Consider the following 14,668-nt stretch of genomic DNA (forward strand, 5'->3'; position numbering starts at 1 on the left):
GATTTCCAAAGAGACATCGCATCATATTTAGGCAAACAATCTTCTGCCTTTCAAGGAGATGAAGCTTTAGTTCTTCCCAAACGATGCTCGTGCAACAAATCTGAAATTTCGTACACAAGCCAGCATTTACCAGGTTTCTTTGACAACTAAATGCAAGGTGCTGCAGGGTAAATTCTCTTTAGTATACTTTGTCCTAATTTTAGGAGGCAGTTCTGAATATATTCCACAGAACTTAAAACTAAAATGATCAGTACTATCCCATCTCTTATACCACAAAACATCCATGCATGCATGAGCAAAATCTTCATGTATCAGTGGAATTGATTCCACGGCTTGCTTTTCTAGATTTCTCCCCGCAGCCCTTCAATTAGTTTACCAACACCACATGTCCTTTTGGAGTTATTCTTTCTCGCAGCAACTAATATTACTTTTGTGTGTTCCGAGAGGCCAACGTGGCAGTGGATTGGTGGCTGGATATGTGGCCAATCACTTTGGAGGCACCCTGTGGGCTAGAAAGGGGGAGTTGCCTTGGGCACTTCATAACTTGTTGTTTGCTGATTCTACTAAGTGTTTCCATACTTGTAATGTATAAAATCCCCGCTTTAGCAAAAAAAAAAAACTAATATTACTTTTGCCTCGTAAGAACAAAAACAATGTCACTTTTTATCCCATAAACACGATTTCCTAAGCTTGTTAAGACTCTTGTTATAAGAAATCAAGATTGATAGTTCTTAAGTTGGGGATCATATATTTCAAAATATACTAAATTAGAAGCAACCGGTCGCGGCAATTTCGACTCAACTCTGTCATAGTCCTTGAAATATATGTTATAATGTCCATCTTATAGATATCATATTTGGATTATCATAGATTCCATCCTTAGTCTCTACGAAGGTCCCTATACCGTAGGTAATTGCCAACTTGAAGTCTTTTTTGCTTTTGTATGGCAGGGGCCCATTGACAGTCCGGTCCATGGGCTGAATTTTGAAAGTCCGGTCCCGTTGCTAGGCCGGACTTGTTTCGAATGTTGGTCAGCCTTTTTCCCCGAAGCTCGTCCATTTGCGTTTCCACAAGCAGGCTCCAACTTGGAATCAACACATCTTCTTTAGGTCAAGGAGGGTAGCTAGGTATTCTACGTGATAATGAATCAATGATAGAGACCACTCACAATCACAATATCGTATTATTATAAATGCCAAGTACCAAGGTGGAACCACAAGTATGCGAGATGAGCTCGGCATAGCATTAAAAAATTTATGATAAGAGCAAAGGATAAGGTTTCAAATAAAAATTAGGGATATTATAGGTTGTCCCAACATGTGTGCATATTAGTGACTGTATAGATACAGGCCACCAACTTTTTTTTTTTTTCTTCCTCACCGAATAATGTGGTCCATAACGTGAGCCCGTCCTTACTACCAACTAACATGATTGGAGGCAGCGATAGCAATTGGGTTGGGTTGGATTCAGTACATATCGGATGAGAGACATTATAGATGAAAATCTGGTGATCCGAATATAATCTATTTATTAAACGTATCAAAACTTTAAATCTGAATCTAATCATTTTGTTAAATAGGTAAATTAATTTGACCTACAACGGATTGAATGAAGATAAATTGGTTAAATGGTTAAGTATTGCCATCTCTATTTGGAGAAGAAAAAAGCTTGGCTTGTCCAACTTTCAACTATCTCCAAGTAGCAAAAAGAACATATGCCATATTGGCAAGATTTTCATCTCAAACAAGAACCGGGCGGTCACCCATTTGTGCATTGTTTCAAAGTCTCTGCCCTACATATCATCTTATGCAATCTTAAATGAGTTGTTTAACGAGACAAGTTTCAAATTTAGGCTACCCAGTCCCCACTCACCACATCAAGCTATTGCAATATATTCAAGAATTTCCCATCTTCCACCTCATCCAAGATGAACTAAGATCTGGTTCGCAGCATATTTGCCACCCACCAAATTGACTGATCATTCAGCATTTGAAAGCCTTGACATATGGTGCCACATTATTGGTCAATTCAGTGGTCCAATACTATACTCTCAAGTTGATCAAGTACTTCAGATTACTCGCAGTCCGCACGGCAGAGTTGTTGAGCTGGGTTTTCTCTTTGATCACGTATCCCAACTACTAAAGCTTTCATCCAAGAGAGATGGAGATATTTCCTTGTCCACAACGAAGGACGGACAGCTAGAACGGCAAGAATGTGACCACCTTTCTACCACCTTTATGGCCTAATATGGATAAATGCCTCCCTCTGTAAGACTATATCCACAATAACGTGGACAGCATTTAGAGGGAGTTAAAGTGAAATATCGGTGGTACGTCCACTATGATAATTTTTATATGAAGCTCAAAAGAACTGGCAGTGTGATGGTCCAAGAAACGCAGTGACTTTATGGCGACATCGGTTCCCTACGTCTTTGGATGCATGTGTTCTGAATAACTTTTTTAAGAGTTGTCGTCTTTGTACCCAAAAAAAAAAAAAAAAAGCTGCCGTCTCCCCTATATAAGCCAGAAGGAGCGAGAAAGTGATTGCAGGTATGTGTTGAGAGATTAGTTGTACAGCTAATCACGTAGGATATATTTTGTGGTCAGAATAACAAGAGCTGTCTCAAGCACTCCATGAGCTAATATTTTTCGACTTAATGTATTCGTATACGATATTATATGATGAACCCGCCATCGTAAAAATAATAATAATAATAGTTGTACTGCCGGGATCAATCATGCTAACGTATAGAACAATAAAATAAAGATTAGAGCATACCCATTGATGCCAAATCCTTCAAAGAACAAAGACTAAAGTCTCTCTCTCTCTCATCTATTGTGACATCATCCAATGGGTCAAAGAGAGTTCGCCCGGGTAGCTTTTATTGAAGGCGCTGTAAAACTACTTAAATCCCCTCCAACAAATGATAATAATTAGAACTCGGGCCGCGATCATGCACAATTAAGTGTATAACGGGCGTGTGGTTACCGAGCAGTAATGGCATACATCCGTCTTACTCAATAATAAATGCTGGCTCTTTGCACTATATGAACAACACTTATGCGACGTTCAAGTACGCTTTTCTCTCAACACTTTCGCTTAAATCTCCATTGTTTTTTCAAATTTCTGTCTAACTTACTTGTCGAAGGTCCCCCGTTGGACAAACTCTTACGGGTGGATTCTCTCTTTTTGTTTTCAGATCAGACGGTCAGCATCAGGCCACCTTCTTTATCCGAGCACAGCCACAGCCAACCACTCTCGCCAGCTTCTGCAGCTCAGAGCTCGTTCACGCTCATCACAGGACTTCAAGTGGATATCCAATTGTATGCTAGGCTTAGATTCCTACATGAGCCAGCTAGGCCTATGAGCCTTAATAAAGACTATTTTTCCCAATAGGTCCGGTTTAATTAGGTATATCTTATGATCAAACCCTACAATGCAAGATTTATAAAACATGGGTTTTTGCAAGATCGCATAAAATCCAACATGTTAGCTGCAGCTTGATGTTGGTTTATATATGCTTGGGGATTCGAAGAGAGGTATCAACACTAGTTGCATTCACCGGTTCCACTTGATAATTGGATTCCTTTATATCCTGCTTCTCGGATTGTGATCTTGTTTTCCACTTCCAATTCTTGTTTGCTTACTAGTTCTTTTTCTAAAAAACAAATAAATAGGAAAAATACATATGAATTACCAGTATATGATACTCGAAAAACAATACCATTCCATATTTCTAACTCATGACTTGCATATTATTTTCATCGGAGGGGTACAATTATAGTATTCATCGCTACAGCTCTACTCAGGTTTGAAATTGAAACCTTTCATTAGAGAGTAAAGTGCCAACCATCTGAGCTAACAATTACAGATAGCCATTTTTTCTCTTTTATCTTATTATACTATAAAGGAAATAATTATATGCATCATTTTCTACTCTAATTAACAGTTGGGCTATTGACTTATTGTCCATCTTGTTACATGGACATGATAAAATAGGATCACAAGAAACAATTAAAAGGAGTAAAAAATAGGCACTATGCCCCAACCTAGTGTTTCATTACCACTCTCCATTAGCCACCATCCCCTACTCTAAAACTACGCCATGAGTTGAAAAGAACATCAACAAACTTAATAGTACACAAAGCTTCTGAGATCATGCAAATTAGAATAGTCAATTGTAAGAAAAGCACGGTAATTTGTGTCACGTTTGCCGTTCTACATTTGCTGTACGATATTTCTTAAAGAATTCTTTTGCAGTGGTAAGATGGTTGGTAGCAGTTTAATTAGGCTCGCAAACTTTGTTCTACCAAATCACCCACAAAGTGTGGCCGTTCAGGGGCCATTAGGGTCCACGACGGCGAGACATCACCTAACCCTTGCAGGATGATGCTAACTCTAGGGTCAGAAATTTAAGGCTAAGCTTGGTCCACCTCAAATGCAGTGAATGAGCCATACCAAACACACATTCCTCAATCTTGGAAGGGATGTAATTGTAGCTTGAGCCCAGTTCAATCCTTAAAAACAGCATTATCTCGGCCGGAAGTAGTTGGTCCCGTCTACTTTGGTTGCCAAAGACACGTTGTTAAGTATCCATTAGTTAGAATAATGGACAATCTCGTAAGGAAGATGAGTGTACCACCCATGACCCCATGCCATTGAAGGTCCCAATTTGAGCCTTATCATGGAAAGCACATAAAACAAACCATCCACATTTAGAGTTAGAACTTAGATTTATTTCTCTTTTCCTCTTTTTTTTTCAGGGGAAATAATATGGATGCCACCTTGATGCCCACAAGATGACTCAACTCTAAGAATCAATCTAAATTGCGTCTTAGGCTAGGTCTGGAAAACCGGTACCTAGCTTAATTTGTTATAGGGATCAAAACTTTGATGAGAAAATCAAAGTTGTTAGCTCTATTCATCATGCTTGAGGTTGCTGGATTTGTTTTAGGAAGAAAGATTGATGAAATTCCATTGCATTATATCGATTCTTATAATTGCAATGATAATTATAAGAATATCCACAATACTATATATGGTTGTGTAGGTTATAATATGTTGTTAACCCAAGCACTTGTTATATTGCTGGACCCCGAATAGGTTTTGGTTTTGGTTTTGGTTTTAGTTTTGGTTGGCCAGAATTTAATTTGAATGAGGTTGGAGCTGATAAAGAGAAATTTAAGGCTCCCAGCGTCCGCCAGAGGAGATCCTTTGGACCACTGCCGACACCGTCACATACTCGGCAGTAAAAAAGCTTAAAATATTCGAACCACTTTTCGCTTGACCGTGACCTCGAATTCGATCGCTTTCTTGGTGATTTTCTTTTAAAGATCAATTTGGACCGGACGCATAAAATATAGTTAAAATTTTTAAAAAATAAAAAAATAGTTTTTTATAAAAATAAAATTTTTATATTTTATTGAAAAAAATTATATAGAACATAAAATAATTATGTTTTCAGCAACTGAAAGTTAAGATAAATATTCATAAATTTATTAATAGAATAAGATAAATTATTTTTGAAGATATAACAAATACTTTAGATAATATTTTCAGAAAAATAGATACCCAATCAAAGCTATTTTGCAATATACTATTTTTTTATGATCGATCAAATATATAAAATTATTTTTTAAAAATTATTCATCAACTTCTGAAAAAAATATCTTGATAAAAAAAAAGGGCAAAACAATCGGATCTCTAGATCACTTTTCATGGATTCGCTTGTTGCCATTTGCATCATCCGACTTCTGACCTAATGCAGAGTATCTGACTCCAAATGTTAAAGCATGAGTCATATCATTAATTTTTAATAATATTATTTTGTATCAATACAATATTTCATCAACATTTATGCATAACATGCATAATCTAAATGTTAAACCATTAAAAATGCTTCTAACCTTATCTAAAACAAAAACTGATTTATTTAACATTATATGCTGAACTGGATCCATCCAAGCTCAACGCCGACACGAGAAACACCTATGTGGATGGTAGATTATAGAGTTGGTGGAAACGAATGCATCGTTATCATGGATACAGTTGATAACAAATATTACAACCACATTAACAACCATAAAAACTTGATGTTTTTATATCATATATATTGTTAAAATAAATTAATACCAGAAAAATAGGAGAGGCAAGTCAAGCTGGATTTTTACCGGTCGCTGAAACTCAACATTGGTTGTCAGAAAGCTCCATTCGGAGGCACGTGGTCATTCACCCCATACCCAATGGCTAATCACTGGATTTTGCATGACGGCGTCACGATCATTAAGTTTGCTTGTACCAATCATTGCTATTATTACTATATTTCTGTCTCAAAAAATTATTTTAAATTATTATTATTCAGGTGCATTGAGTCCCACTAAAAGCAACGGAATCCATCACTCGCCCTACTTTTCCGGCAACCATCATTCATCATCACTCCCTCTTTCCATACCTCTCTCTCTCTCCTTTCCTCCTTCCGCTGGAAACAAAGAAGGAAGAGAGAAGAAGAAAAAGGAGAGCCAGGGGAAAAGAACAGAGTACTGTGACAGAGGAAAGAGAGAAGAAACAACTCCATTCATCTCTCAGGAGAAGAAGGGGGAAATAAACCCCACCATGAGGAAAGATGGAGAAGGAGGAGGAGGAGGAGGAACACCGTCCCCTCCCATCCCCCTACCTTGCCTTGATCTCAAGCCCTTCGTGGCAACCCTCGTTGTCCTCACCCTCTTGATGGCGTTATGGCAGCTCCAACCCTTCCAACCCCTCCTCCCCGCCGCCAACTGCCCTCCCCTCAACTCCACCCGTACCCCCCCCGTCGCCGCCGCCGCCGCCGCCACCGATGTAAAACCCCTTGCAATGCAGAAGTTTTCCTCCTCGGTCTCCTCTCCTGCACCGACAGGCATCGGCGCTGCTCCTTCCGACCCCAACAAACGCGTCTTCCGCCCCTACGGCAGCGCCGCCGCGCTCTTCGTCCAGATGGGCGCCTACCGGGGCGGCCCCGCCACCTTCGCCGTCGTCGGCCTCGCCTCCAAGCCGACCCACGTCTTCGGCAAGCCCTGGTACAAGTGCGAGTGGGTCCCCAATGCCCCCGGCCGCTCCCCTTCCCGCGTCAAGGCCTACAGGATGCTCCCCGACTGGGGCTACGGCCGCGTCTACACCGTCGTCGTCGTCAACTGCACCTTCCCCTCCAACCCCAACGCCGACAACTCCGGCGGCAGGCTCTTGCTCCACGCGTACTACTCCCTCTCCCAGAGAAAATACGAGAAGTTCGTCGTTCTGGAAGAATCCCCCGGCAGCTACGACGAGGCTCGTTTCCGGCCGCCGTTCCAGTACGAGTATCTCTACTGCGGTTCCTCCTTGTACGGCAATCTGAGCGCCAGCCGCATCCGGGAGTGGATGGCGTACCACGCCCACTTCTTCGGCCCCAGCTCGCATTTCGTCTTCCATGACGCCGGCGGGGTCAGCCCGGCGGTGCGCGCCGCGCTCGAGCCCTGGGTGCGGATCGGGCGGGCCACGCTGCAGGACATCCGGGCGCAGGAGGAGTACGACGGGTATTACTACAATCAGTTCATGGTGGTGAACGACTGCCTGCATCGCTATCGCTACGCCGCGAACTGGACCTTCTTCTTCGATGTCGACGAGTACCTGTATTTGCCGGACGGAAGCACGCTGGAGTCCGTGCTGGGGAAGCTCTCCGGCTACACCCAGTTCACCATCGAGCAGAATCCGATGTCGAACATGTTGTGTGTGCTGGACCCCAAGAGGAATTACTCCAGGTGAGCTCCCTTCCTTCCCCTTTAGCTTGTTTTTCTCGGTTACTGTGATTGGGCTCCTCCTCCCCTGCATTAGGAAATAGAGTGTTTTAATTTAAGATGCAGATAGAAAGAAAAGGTTTCGCTGTTATTATTTCTCCATTTTCTGATCTAAGATGATTTTTTTTTTGAGGAAATTACAAGAAAAATTGCTCCATAGGGGATTCCATATAGATTGGGATTTTGTGGATTTGGATCTTCTCCTATGGTTGTTGTGTGTTTGTGCCTTGTTCCATTAGAATTTCTGCGGAATGAAGTGATTTAGATTGGGACTATGAGTTATGTCTCGAGGATTTACAGCCTCATCAAAATGCCTGCACATGGCGCAAGAGGAATTAGTAACTGGGCATCGAATCAGGAAATGTGAAGGTAGAATTATTTGTATTAGGATTTGTGGGATTCTTGATTCATTCTTCTCTCATGGAATATCCAGGGAATGGGGGTTTGAGAAGCTGGTCTTCAGGAATTCGATCACCGGAGTACGGCGAGATCGGAAATACGCGATTCAGGCAAGAAATGCATTTGCCACCGGCGTCCACATGTCGGAGAATGTCGTCGGGAAAACCACTCACAACACCGAGTCCATGATCCGGTACTACCATTACCATAACTCCATCAATGTATTGGGTGAGCCCTGCCAGGTGTTTGTGCAAATGCCAGACAAAGGCAACGTGACATGGTTTGAGAAAATCCCGTACGTTTATGATGACAATATGACCCGTCAAGCCGACACCATCAGGCAATTCGAGGAGGAAACAATTGGACCAGGCCGAGTATAGCCATTCGCAACCTCGACGACCATTCCATGGAGTCTATATTCTTCATTCCTCCCATGTCATATGCAAAGCCCAGCCTGCAGGTGAGGTCAATATTATTTTTCTTTGTGGTGTTTGCTTGCCTGCTTCCCCTGGTGCTCTTGCAGGGGAAGCTTATGGACATATCAAGGAGAAGGTGCAGCAGGGGAAGCTTAGAGACATATCAAGGAGAAGGAGCAAAATATGAGGAATGGAAAGGGGGAAGGCATAGAACCCCTTTATTTGCATGTAAAGCAATTATATCCTCACCATAGCCTGTTGTATTATTAAAATAAAAATAAAAAAAAAATGGATTGTTCCTTGCTGTTGCTTGGGTCTGTGTATGAACATGGAGGATTCAATCATCTTTGTGTGGTAGGAACTCTTTGTACAACCTGTCATAATTGTAGTGGTGCCTCAGTGTAGGCCTGGGAAACGGATGGATGTGTATTTCTACAGTGGACTGGGGTCCATTGGCTCCCCAACAACTGCTTGCTTTGTCCTGCTATAATCAGTGCTGCATCCTCGGAACATTCTTTTTGTGATATGAGGTTAAATGTGAGCTCTCTGTTAAAAAATTTGAAGAAAAAATAATAATAATTTTATTTCCCTATTTCATCGTATACAGTACATCTTGGAAGTTATATATACTCGTATATAAACTCTATACAAAACAATGATATAGAGTGATATAAAATCATGCTAATTAAGCAAAATAATACTAACTGATATAAGTTATTATGCGATTTCTGAAATCGCTCTAACAAGATCATGCTCTAAAATTATGCTACCACTTTTTCATCAAACAAAGCCTTCATGCTCTGCAAGCCCCATGGATATCTTAGTTTTGATGCTTGCCGGCACAATTAGTGCCCTGACCCTTTCTTTTTTCTTACATGCGAACCATGGGCACTAAAAAGTGTTGATCTAATACTGTTGACGGCAAGCATGTTTCCTAATGCTTGGAGTCGCATTGCTTTCACCCCAGATTGATTGGGTTCTTGTTTATGTTTAAAGATATTTTAGTGAAAATGGTGCTCGCTGGATAACAAGTTTGTGTGATTTGATTCTCTGATTGGAGGCTGTCGACTTGTGTCTGGCTAAATGGGTAGCAAAAAAGAGCGTAGAGTCTCGTAGAGTCGAAGGTTTGGCTCCGGGTTCAACGTTTATAAATGCTCTCCTTAGAAGCACTCACATCCTGCAAATGGAAGTAGCATCCAGCCTAGGATGGTGTCCGCCGTGGTGCATTGGAAATTTCTTGGCTACTTTGGCTTCTGCGCTTAGCTTTCTGCTGTCCCTGTTTACCTTCTGCTTGTACTACTTTTTGATATATTATGTATCTTGGAATGATGCATAGGATTCCTTCTGCCATTCTCGAATCCAACTGTAGGACTGAGCATCATTGCTTCATATGCATGGCAAGATTCTTGTCTGATGACACGGATGTTATTGCTGTTTGTCAGACTCTCCAAGCTGCTCCTGCCGGCCAGGAGAAAGAGTTGATTCTACAACGTACCACTCAATGAACTCCATCGAGATGAGTGAGTACTCGAGCAGTTCAACTCAGTTTTTTTATGCTGAATCGATATCTAGGAAGCACCATGAAGGCGCATCGTGTTCATTTATTCATTTCACGTCAAACTGGTGCAATTCTGATGCCTCAACTAGAGGGGACCATGGCATGTACGTCTCTGTTATGTTGTCTGTCTGATGGAATATAAATATGTGGGAATATATTTTCACATCAATAGTAGAACCATGATGTGGTATATGGAATACATATCATGTACCCTATCACTAATCATATACGGAAATCGGTGATTGGTTGGCAGAAATGGCACAGTTTGTTTTGCTGGAAGCTGAAGTTTTGTATTAAACATGCCATTGGATCACTAATGTGGGCATATCTCAGGTTAAGGGTTTCATGGACGCTGAGGAAATATTTTAGGTGATAAAGAACGCCAAGCAATGCCCTTCAAGGCTGGCAACCATTATTGAGAGCATCTTTACAGTGTAGGGCAGGTATGACACCGAGAAGATCCTTATTCAGCTTACTTCCATGGAAATTTAATGCTTCTGTTTGTTTGGTAACGATGGGTCCACCTCAAGGCCATGATGGTTTGTATATACCCATAATGGGCCGGACTGGCCATGGATGTCGATGGGCTGGATCTCAACCCATCATTAGGGCCCCAAAGTTGTACGAAATTAAATCAGTAGATCAGCCTGTTGACATCTCTAATGGCAGCTACATCACCATAACCAACATAGACATGATGATGATTTATGCATTATCCCAACTGAATCCAGCCAAGTCTGCTAGCGAACTCTTGAAGAAGTGATCTGCCGACAATCTAATTCATCGACTTAAATTCTCTTAGTCGTGGTGATGTCAAGTTTGAGACAATCAAATCCAACGTATGACAGAGGGCAGCTACCGGAGGTGATGTCAGAAACTATAAGTTCTTTCAAAATTGACTATTTGCTTCTCTATTAGAGGTATTGTAGAAATGTCTGTGATTGAGTAAATAGCTCTACAAACAGATGGATCGGATTGAAAATGGAAAGATTTGCATAAGTTATACATTGCGTCACCAATTGACAGAATTAGTTTGGTTCAATTGTGCAACGTCGAACGTAGAGATGGTGACCGTAGCAAAAAGAACAGGAGACCTCGGCCTCTTTTGCGTAGTCTTAGCTGTTCTTTTTTTCAATTCTCTGGTCTAATAAATTTGCATTTTAATGACACAAACAAGCGTGCAACATTTGTAGGTGCCTAACTTTTTTGTTGGTTTAATGATTATGATCGGGTTTTTCTTTTCTTTTCTTTTATTTTTGGGTAAAGTACTGCTATCTTGCTTTATATGCAACTTTCTTTTCATGATAATATGAAAAGTTTACAAATTCTCATCCAAAAATTATGTGGAGGCCTTTATGTTGGCTCCTAAAGATAGGTAAATGATAAGTGGTAAGTGTAACAATGGCAGGATATTAATTTAGTCGTCTATCTAGTTTCGTAAAAGAACAATACTACGCTAACGGAAAAATTCGGTCCGCTGCTTTCCACCATTCACTTTGTTTCGTTTCAAGGCACAGTTCACGATGCCAACACAGCATACCAAGTTGACTGTCCTTTTAAGTTATATTGTTAAATTACTAAAACATTTTTGTTCTATATATACATATATATATATATATATATATATATATATATATATATATATATATATATATATATATATATATATATATATATATATAATGTCATCAAACCATCTGGTCTGCTTACTTATGGCGACGTAAATAATGTGAAAAATATAACAGAATTAATTTTTTTATTATTTTTTTTAAAGAACTCTTACAATATAAATAATGATGATTATTTCCATTTATACTTTCTTTTAAATAAAATAATATATTTCCAAATTTTGAATTTTCCATATTATCTTCGAAATTGGTTACATGATTCAAAAAATATATCATTTAATGTAATAAATATAAAAATATATAGTATCGCTATTGTTTCAAACTATCAACTATGGCTCGATATTTTGCTATGATAACAACTTATTTCAATATTAAAATTTTGAAAAATTATCTTTTGTGTTAAAGAATAGCAGTCTTAGCAGCATGGTTAATAACAGTTTTGGCGAAGGACCGTTATAACGAGATAATGCATTATTTGAAACCTGGCAATAAACAACCCCTATATGTCCTTGCACTCCCAAAATTTACTACAGAAACACTCGGGCTCTTATTGCGTGAGTTCCGTGGAGAGCAACAATTACATATCCTTTTTCAATTCAAGGTTTAGTTGTGATGTGCGTTAAGACCAGCTACAGCTCATCCAACTAAAGCTCGCTGTTGCTGGAAATTGGACCCGGGGGCCGCCGCGAAGCCGGGGAAGGAGGAGCTCCGCTGCTACAGGGGGCGGACGGCGGTGCGCCGGCCGGCTGCGTCCTCCACCGTGGGGCGTGGGAGCGTCCGAAGAGGGGTGGTGCGTCCAGTCCTGTCCTGTCCTGCAAAAAAGCCGGTGGCCGGGCTCCCCGGCGCCGGCCCTCCGATGCCTAAGTCAGAGGGGGCCAGTATGTGGAGAGAGCAGGGAAGAGAGTATGTGGAGAAGACAGAGAATATTGTGTTCAATTGTGTCTGTGCTGTTTTCTTCCTTTTTCCCCCGGTCTAGGAGGGTTCTCTCCAGCTCCGGGTTTTTCCTCTTGTTTTTGGTCCTCTCTCCCTTTTCCCCCCAGGTTTCCTTTTATAGGAGGATTTTTGTTACCTGGGAGGTGACAGGAGGTTTGTCCTGTTTTGTAATAATTGGGCACGATTTGGCCCATTAATGGCGTAATGGAGAACGGGACCGGATCAGACCGGAATCAGGGAGTTGTCACGGTCGATCGGACCTGTTGGAGTGGTTGAACCGCCGGCTGTGGTGGGGCCTGGGGTCCGTGGATGGTAAGTGCATTTATTACCGAATGAACCGGCGGTCAGGGAGAGCCATACGTTCTGATGGTTCAGTGATCCGGAGATCGTCTTGGGCCGTGTTCATTAAATGACTGAGTGCATCGGAGACTTGAGAGAGTCTCGTGCATTAATGGCAGGTCGTGCCGAATACCTGCGAAGATCTTATGCCTTGATGGCTTGGAGATAGTGGCAGGTTATAGTGGAGTTGTCAGGTCCCTTAGAGGGTTAGGTGGAAATTGGATATTTGGCTAAGGCATGGGCTCGGCCTGCTGTGCTCGGCCTTCTGGTCTCGGCCTTCTGGTCTCGGCTCTCTGGTCTCGGCCTTCTGGTCTCGGCCTTCTGGTCTCGGCCCTCTGGTCTCGGCTCTCTGGTCTATGAGCTCGAGAGCGGAAGAGCCCGATCACTTAGGATGAGCTCGAGAGCGGAAGAGCCCGATCACTTAGGATGAGCTCGAGAGCGGAAGAGCTCCATCACTTAGGATGAGCTCGAGCTTGCTGATGGATTTGGGTGCTATAATTACATTTGTGGGGTGGTCCATTTTTCCACCAACACTACCCCCCGACTTCCGAGTCCGAGCTGCTTTTTGGCTCGGGCGAAGGAAGTAGTTCAGTCATCGATCGTCCTGGTGCTGTGAGCGTTCTTACACCAAGGCGACTGAAGACGCTTTTTCTGCTCAGAGTCCGTTCTTTGGGGACGTCGGCAGAGAAGAATCCAAGTAAAGATAAATGAGAATGTAAAGACATTAAATGAATGGGTACCTTGTACCGTGTGCGTCCTTACGCCGAAGCGACTGAAGACGCTTCTCTGCTCGGACTCCGTTTTTTGGGGACGTCGGCAGAGAAATCCAAGAATAGGATAGACAATGTAGAGACATTAATGCAGAAACATTAAGTAAATGGGTACCTCTCATGCAGTTGGAGTTAAGTGCTTCAGGTCGACTCAGCGGCATTCTTTGGGTTGTGGTCGACTCAGCAGGGTGCCCCCACTCAGATCGGGGCGTGTTGTCGTAGGAGGCGTCGAATGGCGTTGAAAGGTGTCGAATGGCGTTGAAAGGCGTCGAAGTGTCGTCGAATGGCGTCGAATGGCGTCGAAGTGTCGTCGAATGGCGTCGAATGGCGTTGGATGTCGTCGAATGGTGTCGAAGTGTCGTCGAATGGCGTTGGATGTCGTCAAATGGCGTCGAATGGCGTCGAATGGCGTCGAAGTGTCGTCGAATGGCGTTGGATGTCGTCGAAGTGTCGTCGAATGGTGTCGAAGTGTCGTCGAATGGCGTTGGATGTCGTCAAATGGCGTCGAATGGCGTCGAATGGCGTCGAAGTGTCGTCGAATGGCGTCGAATGGCGTTGGATGTCGTCGAAGTGTCGTCGAATGGGCGTCCCGAGCTTAGCCAGAGCATCATTGGAGACGCATACAGGAGACGGACTTCGTCCGTTTAGCGATCGTGCGCCCTATTCGGGGCGACGTTTGGTCGTTTTTTGGATTCTCCGACCTGGAAATAGATAAAATATTGAAATTATTTGAAGCCAAAGTGGCGTCCTGTACCTTTTGGAGATATTTTGATGGCTTCCGAGCTTCGAAGTCCCTTAGGACTTAGCTTGGCACTAG

At 42.2% G+C, this 14,668-nt stretch overlaps 1 protein-coding gene across 2 annotated transcripts; it reads left to right on the forward strand.

Annotated features, from left to right (window-relative positions):
• Window positions 1-6,388: 6,388 nt before the first annotated feature.
• Window positions 6,389-9,110, forward strand: LOC103702263 (galactan beta-1,4-galactosyltransferase GALS1-like). Of its 2 annotated transcripts, XR_003384703.2 has the most exons (3): window positions 6,389-7,772; window positions 8,242-8,759; window positions 8,798-9,110. XR_003384703.2 is itself a non-coding variant. In XM_008784598.4 (2 exons), the coding sequence occupies exons 1-2, from the start codon at window positions 6,613-6,615 to the stop codon at window positions 8,585-8,587; spliced, it is 1,506 nt and encodes a 501-aa protein (XP_008782820.2). In that variant the 5' UTR covers window positions 6,389-6,612; the 3' UTR covers window positions 8,588-9,110. The 2 variants fall into 2 exon arrangements, 1 of the variants encoding a protein (XP_008782820.2); XM_008784598.4 differs by having other exon boundaries at window positions 8,242-9,110.
• Window positions 9,111-14,668: the final 5,558 nt, after the last annotated feature.

The sequence above is a fragment of the Phoenix dactylifera genome, chromosome 7 (genome assembly GCF_009389715.1).
Source record: "Phoenix dactylifera cultivar Barhee BC4 chromosome 7, palm_55x_up_171113_PBpolish2nd_filt_p, whole genome shotgun sequence".
NCBI lineage: Eukaryota > Viridiplantae > Streptophyta > Magnoliopsida > Arecales > Arecaceae > Phoenix > Phoenix dactylifera.

Excerpts from the sequence above, each read along its gene's own strand:
- LOC103702263 (XM_008784598.4), top strand. The coding sequence starts at position 6,613 with ATGAGGAAAGATGGAGAAGGAGGAGGAGGAGGAGGAACACCGTCCCCT. Across the intron at positions 7,773-8,241 it reads CCCAAGAGGAATTACTCCAG|GGAATGGGGGTTTGAGAAGC; the intron begins GTGAGCTCCCTT and ends TGGAATATCCAG.